General features: G+C 45.0%; 1 protein-coding gene across 1 annotated transcript; it reads right to left on the bottom strand.

Annotated features, from left to right (window-relative positions):
• Positions 1–3483: 3483 nt before the first annotated feature.
• Positions 3484–4572, bottom strand: LOC140917372 (olfactory receptor 52P1). The gene has a single exon (XM_073360094.2). It carries the CDS (start codon positions 4534–4536, stop codon positions 3484–3486), a length of 1053 nt encoding a protein of 350 aa, XP_073216195.1. The 5' UTR covers positions 4537–4572.
• Between the last annotated feature and the right edge of the window lie 4668 nt (positions 4573–9240).

The following is a 9240-nucleotide window of genomic DNA, read 5'->3' as shown; positions in this document are numbered from 1 at the left end:
TCATATGGGAGCTGTTCCAAACCCCTAATCATTTTAGTTACCCTTCTCTGAACCTTTTCTAATGCCAGTATATCCTTTCTGAGTTGAGGAGACCACATCTGTATGCAGTATTGAAGATGTGGGCACACCATGGATTTATATAAGGCAATAAAATATTCTCCGTCTTATTCTTTCTCCCTTTTTTAATGATTCCTAACATCCTGTTAGCTGATGTTATGAAGATGGCTCAGTTTTGGGAATCTCTCTAACGTCCTCAGCCATGAAGACTGAAGGAAAGAATTCATTTAGTTTCTCCATAATGACTTTATCATCTTTAAATGCTCCTTTTGTATCTCAATTGTCATGGGGTCCCACTGGTTGTTTAAGAGGCTTCCTGCTTCTGATGTACTTAAAAACATTTTGTTGTTAACTTTTAAGTTTTTCGCTAGCTGTTCTTCAACTCCTTTTTGGCTTTTCTTATTACATTTTTACACTTAATTTGGCAGTGTTTATGGTCCTTTCTATATACCTCACTAGGATTTGACTTCCACTTTTTAAAAGATGCCTTTTCATATTTCACTGTTTGTTTGACATGGTTCTTAAGCTCTTGTTTAGTTCTTTTACTGTGTTTTTTTCATTAGGGGTAATTTAATTGTGGAAGTCTTGTTTACTCCTTCACATTACACAAGAACCAGGGATGACTGAAGGAAATTAATAGGCTGCAGGCTAAGATATTCAGGGATTCAACCCCATGATCTGGGAATCCCTGGCATCTGATTGCCTATGCTTGGACTGGAGAACAGGAGATGGATCCCTCAAGAACAGCCTGTTCTGTTCTTTCAGTGTGAAGATTGGTATCGGTCACTGTCAGAAGACAGGATACTGGACTAGATGGACCATTGGTCTGACCAGCATGGCTGTTTTTATGTTCTTATCTTAGTCTTCTTTTTCTTCTCTGGGTGGTGCTCCTTGTAGTTGATGGGGCCCACATGCCTCACTACATCAAAGAGTCCCTGCCAATGAACCAATCATCTGAAGAGCAAGCTTGGTTGTAACCATAACACACAATCACCCAGTCGGAACACTCACAGCTAGACCCCTTTATTATCGGCCTTCTCTTGTACCTGCTGTGCATTTAGCAAAATTTTTCGAGCAAACACTCACAAAGTCTCGAGGCAATTTCTTAATTGAAGAATTTATTGGTCTATGTTCATTACCTGAGGACTTCCAAGACAGCAGTTCAAAGGGCGAAAACTTGAAGCCTTGAGGCACCTCCCTGATTGGTTAAAGGAGGTTGGGGAGGAGTTGATCGTAATGTTCGGAATCTGAGGCTACAGAATTCAATAATGTCTCCAGAACAGTTCCTTGAAATCACTCTACCAACTCATCGGTTTGGAGATGGTAGATCAACATTCTTAATGTCTTTACCCTCAGTAGTCCTTGATCTCTAAGGATTTATTGGGGTATTACCACCCAGAAAAGGACTTTCATAAGGTAATTCACTCGTTTTGCTCATACTCAGGGTGATGGGATTCTGCCTAGGGGGAAATAAACCTCTCCGGATGCCTTTGTCATCGAACCATGCCTGCGGTCTTTCTTTCTGAATAACATCAAGGACTGCTGAATTAGTAGGTTGCCTTACCTGCCAACACTGATAATTTTGGAGCTCCAAGGAGAGAAGCACTGAACAATGTTACAGAGGCAACACCATTCCAGGTCTTAACAATTCCGGATGACACTCTGAGTCCAGGGATGAACAATTCTACTGTCTGGGGCAAGTCAGTGATTGTTTTGCCTCCTGCACAAAGTATTGTCACTGTCTCAGTCACTCAGGTTCCACCACTTCTCCATTCACTACGGAGAGTTGTTCATAGACATGGCTAAGGATAAGATTAAGTCATAGAAATCACAGATTCTGTGACTTTCGGAGACCTCTGTGACATTTACCACTTCAGCCCTGGGGCAGCGGGTGGAGGCTCCTGAGCTCTCAGTTGCCATGTGTGGCCAAGGAACCAGCAGCATTCAGCCACCTCTGGCGGTGGGGGTATGTGGCCCTCCAAGTGGCTCTTGGCCGTGTGGGGACCCAGATCTCTGAGCTGCCACTGGCAGTGGGAGCCGTGGAGCTCTCTCACATGGGCTGCAGCAGGGGCTCGGGACCTCTGAGGTGCTGGGGCTGCAGTGGGGGCCACAGAGCTGTTATCTGCAGTGGCAGTAAGTGCTGGACCCTCACCCGTCCTGAAGTGCGGCTCAGGCTCTCATACTCCTGATGAGGTTTTAATCTTCCCCATTTCAGTCTCCCCCGCAGACCCTTGTGACCTGTTGGTGACTTTTACTAAAACTATCTTTGACAAAAAACCTTAGTCATGACTATTCAACTGGTCTTCCCATCTTCCTGAAAATAATTGTGTTGTGGGCCAGGATATCCCTCCCCGGGTGAACGCATTCTGGATGCTGTCGAGGGTTGTGGTGAATGAAGGCCCATGGACCTGGCTTGAAGTGTCCTCCACAGCATCATATTTGTCCTCCCCTATTCCTACCAACTCTGTCAGTTCTAGTCATCCTCCCACCAGGCCGTCAGCCTCCATCTTCTCAGTTAGCTGTTTCCCCAATTTCTTTATGACTTCATCAAAGTGATTCCTGTCCCTCACCAACATGACCAGAAAGGCAGATATTGGAATAATTGCCCAAGTAAGTTTATTAAGGTTTTGCACAACTAAGTTTCCACACCAGATTTCTGTTATTAGTCCAAAGGGTGCGTGGTGTTGATTACATCCAAAATACAGTTATAAGCAATTACAGACTTTGTGTTATATCCAAGCAACAATATAGTTATATGTTTAAGCAGCGTCTCAATAACAATGAGGACTCTGGTGGAACCTTATGGACTAACAGATTTATTTGGCCATTAGCTTTTGTGGGAAAAAACCTACTTCAATAAAAGCTTATGCTTAAGGCTTATAACTTAAAGCTTCAGACAGCTCTGTTTGATCAGAATGGAAGATAATCTTACAGGCAGTCTGATTCAAAACATAGAGAATCCCTCTAGGCAAAACCTTAAGTTACAAAAAGATACAAAAAACAGGAATACACATGTCCTCCAGCACAGTGAATTTCCAAGCCAAAACAAAGAAATCCGAACGCATTTTCTCGCTAGATTTCTTACTAACTGTACAGGAGTTGAAGGGCTTGCATCCTTGATCTGTTCCCAGCAACGGTATCACACAGACAGACAAAAGCTTTTCCCTCCCTCCAGATTTGAAAGTACCTTGTCCCTCATTGGTCATTTTGGGTCAGGTGCCAGCGAGGTTACCTTAGCTTCTTAACCCTTTACTGGTGAAAGGATTTTCCCTCTGCTAGGAGGTACAACTCGTAAGAACTGCATAGTCAAGGAAGGCTGGCTTTTTTACAGGTTGTTTGTGAGCATACTCTTCCTCCATGCCAGGGGTAACTGGGGAACCATGGCACTCACAGAACTTCTGGTCTTCCTCCCAAACCGCATCCTACTTAGTGCTGGTTCACATGCTCTCTGACAATTTGACAGTTCCCTGATGGACACTGCAGGCCTGAGAAGATATCGTCTCTTGTGTCTGCAGAACTTTGCGTGAACTTTGTGTCTGCAGAACTTCTGCAGGTGTATTTGACTACTTTGTCACGAAGCTCTTTCGTTTTGACCCCATAAATGATAGGGTTGAGCATTGGAGGGATGAGGAGATAGAGGTCAGCTAAGATGATATGAACATAGGGTGCAATGCCTTGACCAAAGTGGTGTGTAAGAATGGAGAAGAAGGTAGGGGTATAATATGTCAGCATCACACAGATGTGGGTTGTGCAAGTGTTGAGGGCTTTCTGGTGGGCTTTATGAGAGGAGATTCTGAGGACGGCCCTGATGATCAGACCATACGACAGGGCAATGAACATCAGGTCAAACCCAATGATTATAAACATTAGCACAGAACCATATATCCTGCTGACTCTGATGTGCCCACACACCATCTTCTCCAGAGCTATGTGCTCACATTGCGTGTGGGGGATAATGCGGTTGGCACAGAATGGCTGCTGACTCAGGAGCAGGGGCAGGGGCAGAATGAAGAGAACAGCTCTTATCAAACCTGCAAGCCCTAGCTTAGCTATTTGTGCATTGCTGAGGATGGTGGCATATCTCAGAGGGTTACATACGGCAACGTAGCGATCGAAGGCCATTGTCACGAGGGTGGATGAGTGCATCACAGAAATCGTGTGGAGGAAGAACATCTGGGTGAGGCAGCCAGTCACAGTAATGCCTTTCAAATTGAACCAAAATATGCCCAGTGCCTTTGGCACAACAAAGGTAGGTGTGGCAATGTCTGTAAGTGCCAGCATGCAGAGCAGCAGGTACATCGGCTTCTGCAGAGTCTGTTCCTTACCTACAACACACAGAACCATGAAATTTCCCAACAGGCTGATAATGTAGAATGTAAAGAAAGGGATGGAAATCCAGATGTGGGCAGCCTCCAGGCCAGGGATGCCCATTAGGATGAAAGTTGAAGCGTCAGAGTGGGTGAAGTTGAAAGGTGCCATGAAGCAGTTGATTCATCGATACGACTCAGAAATGCTCAAGGTGCCTGTAAAGGGAGAAAAGCACAGCAAGGGGGTTCTTATTTGTAAAAAATAATATGGTAAATATGTTATAGTTATGAACATTCTCGGAGTCTTCTTGAGTGAGGAGTGAAGAACCACCGACGATGTCACTCCCTGCTTTCCATAGATTTAGTATATGGAAGGAACCGTTTGTTTCAAAACTTGGTTTCCAGACTAGTTTGTGGGAAAATTACAGACTCCCCAAAATGGAGTCCAGAGTTATGTGGCCTGGTCACATGGCCTTTTAGAGTCATAGCATCCACTACGTATAGTCTGTCTGAAGCATTCTCAGGGAGGCTCACCAGGTGGGAGATAAGCTTCTCTAAAGGCATATTGTTTTCCCCAAAGTCTCATTGCCCTGAATAGGCCCTTCCCAACCATCTATCTAGACTGACATCACGTTCCCTAGTGGGCGTTACTCACTTGTAACTGCATTTGAAATACAGAGAAGTCGTCAATATTCAGAACTTCTGACAAAAATTATAAATGTATACAAATAGGATAACCATATTCAGAAAGTCATAACTTTTCTAATGACATCTTACATGGTCCATCTTGCATAAACTGTATCATAATTATGCTATAATCATATAATCATATAATCATATCACAATGAACAGTACGGGATACATTGTTACAAAAAAAAACAATAGCTATTTCTACCAGTGAAATGCCTGAAGTTACACAACAACAACAGTTGGAAACAAAACTGAGTAAACTTGTGACACCCAGATTGTAGTTCTGTGGCTTGCCAAGGTAAAGAGACCCTGAAACTCCCCAAATGCATGCTGTACCAAGAAAGGTCCCAAAGCTGGCCTTGGACCAACAATCACAAAGAAAAACGTAATTTCAGCAGCACTGCCCACCTGTCCACCTACATGATGCTGTGAGACCCTATGACGTTCCCCTCTGGTGTTATCAAGACTGGTGATCTGTTTGGACACCTCAGTCCTTGACTCTGGGAGCCAGACTTCCCCTGCTCAGCTGTTCGAACCCCCACTCCTGGGCTGTTCAGGCACAGTCTCTGGCATGTAAGCTATTCTTTGGATTATGCAACCGAATGACACTAGCTAATATCTCCTTTCCCAGACACAACCTTACTCTTGCAGTGTCCAGGTGTGCCCGCAAGAGACTGCAAGCTTATATGAGTTTGTCAGTTTGAGAAAGAAATGGAGATGCCCCAGGCTTGTTATCCCAAGGGGAGTCTCTTACATGCTTCAAACCAAACACACTGCTTCAGGTAGAATAAACAACAAATGTATTAACTACAAAGATAGAATTTAAGTGATATTCAGTGATAGGCAAAAAGTCAGAGTGGTTACCAAAAGAAAAGAAAATGTAAGCACACAGTCTAAGCTTTCAATCCTATTAGACTGGGCAACATCTAGATTAAGGATTTTTCTCACCCCACTGGATACTGCAGTCCTTAATATACAAGTTTCCTGTGTAAACCTGGGCCAATTTCCCCTGTTGGAGTCTTGTCTTCTTCTCAGAGTCTCAGTTGCTTCCAGTGAAGGTGGGGGCAGGAGAAGGGCTCAGTATGTGTTGTTAGGGGACGCAGAGGGATGGGGGGTGGCTGAGGAGCCCACCCTCCTTGGTATATGGGTAGTGAAAGAAGGTCCCTGCCCATGGGGACTGAATGCCTTCCAGGGAAAGGAGGCACTTCAGTCCCCTCGTGAGAGGTTTGAAGTAAGGGCAGCATTATGGGAAGCTGCCAGGAATCTTTCAAGTTTGGTGCTGCTTCAGCAAGGGCAGCTGAAGGGTTGTAGATTAGTTAGGGGGTGTGAAAGATGATTTGGCACAACAGGGTTTAAAGTCAAAAGCAGAGTTAACAGACCACCTTTAGAGACTGGACCTGGGACTTGGTCCTTGGGGAGTGGAGAGAAAGAAGGGGAAGGAAAAAAGAGTTTCAAAGTGCAACCTGCCTTTCCACACACTTTTGTTTTTTCTGAAGTTTTAATGGAGGGTACTTTGGATACGTATGTGAAATGTTTTTGGTGATTTTGGACAAAGTATGAAGGAGGTCTGTTGTATCCCACTGGAATTTTTGGAGTAAAAGATCCATGGGCATCCATGGAGACAAATGTTTTACTGCCTCTCTGAACAATCTCAAGGTAAAGACAACACAGGTTAAGGCAGCTGTGTGGCAATAATTGTACTTTTTGGCTAAGTTCTTACAGACAAATTGCACTACCTTAAAGAACTAAATGTAGGAGTAAGTGATTTAAAGAAGTGAGTGAAAAGTTACAAATAGCTTTTGCGAAAATTGATAATACAGGGTTTTCTGGAAAGTAAACATTTGGGAGTTGTGGAAATGGTAAAAGGTAACTGTTGTAGTGTTACAAGAGGGAAGTTTTTGTTTAATGATCAAACCCAGTTATATCACTGTAATTGTATGTGCAACTCTGTGCAGTCGCATTGGATGGAAGCTTGGTAATTAAATTACCCAAGGGGGGGTCATGTAGAGTGGCTACTCCCACCACTACGCTTCTGTCCCCAGAAGCCTTTACAGCTATTCTGAGGGAAAATAGGCCCTTTTCCCACAGAAATGGTCTATAAGGGACTGCTGCAGGCAGCAGGCAGAGAGAGAATCTGATCAAAATTATTTGACTTGGGTAATGTAATCAAAATCGCAAAAGGATGTAAGGGGTTTCTATTGGAACTTAACTTGGCTGTCCCTGGTTGTGTCTAGTTGTACAAGATGGAAGTGCAATCGAGGTACAGTTGTGTAGGGGAGTGATCACAGTGCAGGGGATGTTGGGCAGAGGAGAATTTTGTGTGTGCACACAGGTAGAAGAGAAGGAAAAGGGGAAGAATGATGGGAACACTGAGCCTTGGGTGGCTCTGGGGGATCAGATTGTTGCTTTGGTGGGTGTGCATGAAAACTCTGTGGGCATGGGAGGCAGTTACACCTTGTGTAAAATTAATATGGCTAATATAATGTTATGGATGTTAAACTATATTGAAGGAATGTGCATTTTCCCAGGACGTGTGCAGTATATATTGGAGAAGGGGTAAAAGAAATGCAGATGTAAGCAGAGTCAGGATGAGCTCCACCCTGACATCTGGTGGTGAGGTGTGGCAAGTTGTGGAAAAGAACTTCAGGGGCCGATCTCATTTGCATAGGCACACCCACCACGCCTAGAATGAGACCATAGCTGCCCAAATGGTCACTTTGGCTGTTGTGGGATCCCCAGTGTCTCTGTTATTGGGGCGGGAAGAATAAATTGTTATTACCCTGATTATGGAAACTGTGCTTGGAACTGCACGTGGCCTTTTGTTATGATGGAGGGATTCACCATCAACTAAGTAGCACTCGCTAGGCAAGGGTCATGGGTTCCAAAACTGTGTGAATGGAGAGAGGCTGGGGACAAGTATTAATACTTGGTGGCATGGGCCCCTTGGTGCGGGCCTTATATGCTAATTGCACTTCCTCCTCTCTCCACTGTGGAATATCAGAGCTAATTTTGATTTCATTAGAAGTCTAGTTATAGGCTGCTGAGCTCACTTTGGGCTGACAGTGCACCAGCACTGGGGCTCCCCTATTATAAGCTGAATTCACCTAAGAGCTGAAATCTCTGAGTGTTGTGTTAAGTAGTGGGGGAGCCTGAAGATATATTGTGGAGCAGTTCGATGCGGCACAGTGTGTGGATGGCAGGAGCTGCTTGTGGGCCGTGGAGCTGAGTGAAGGAGTTCGTGGGGCGGCTGGCAGAGCGGAGCGGAGCGCAGCTGAGCGAAGGAGTTCGTGGGGCGGCTGGCGGAGCGGAGCGCAGCTGAGCGAAGGAGTTCGTGGGGCGGCTGGCGGAGCGGAGCGCAGCTGAGCGAAGGAGTTCGTGGGGCGGCTGGCGGAGCGGAGCGGAGCGCAGCTGAGCGAAGGAGTTCGTGGGGCGGCTGGCGGAGCGGAGCGCAGCTGAGCGAAGGAGTTTGTGGGGCGGCTGGCGGAGTGGAGCGCCACTATGGAGCTATGGGGCGGTCAGCTTCAGATCACGTAAGGTGCCTCTTACCCCTGTCCCATTTCTACCCAGGTTGGGAGGTAAAGCTCCGCAGATAAACTTTCGAACTCTGGGGCTGCCCTGACCAGGGACAGAGACTTTTGGGGCATTGGACTTTTGGGACTTTGGGTGATTTGGGGTTGCTGGACTGTCATAAATATAAAGGGAAGGGTAAACCCCTTTGAAATCCCTCCTGGCCAGGGGAAAGCTCCTCTCACCTGTAAAGGGTTAAGAAGCTAAAGGTAACCTCGCTGGCACCTGACCAAAATGACCAATGAGGAGACAAGATACTTTCAAAAGCTGGGAGGAGGGAGAGAAACAAAGGGTTTGTGTGTCTGTCTGTAGTTGTCTTGGCCGGGGACAGAACAGGAATGGAGTCTTAGAACTTTTAGTAAGTAATCTAGCTAGGTATGTGTTAGATTATGATTTCTTTAAATGGCTGAGAAAAGAATTGTGCTGAATAGAATAACTATTTCTGTCTGTGTATCTTTTTTGTAACTTAAGGTTTTGCCTAGAGGGGTTCTCTATGTTTTTGAATCTAATTACCCTGTAAGATATATACCATCCTGATTTTACAGGGGGGATTTCTTTATTTCTATTTACTTCTATTTTTTATTAAAAGTTTTCTTGTAAAACACTGAATGCTTTTTCA

The sequence above is a fragment of the Lepidochelys kempii genome, chromosome 1 (genome assembly GCF_965140285.1).
Source record: "Lepidochelys kempii isolate rLepKem1 chromosome 1, rLepKem1.hap1, whole genome shotgun sequence".
Lineage (NCBI taxonomy): Eukaryota > Metazoa > Chordata > Testudines > Cheloniidae > Lepidochelys > Lepidochelys kempii.
Note: the sequence above shows the minus strand (reverse complement) of the source record. Positions and strands in the feature narration are given on the sequence as shown.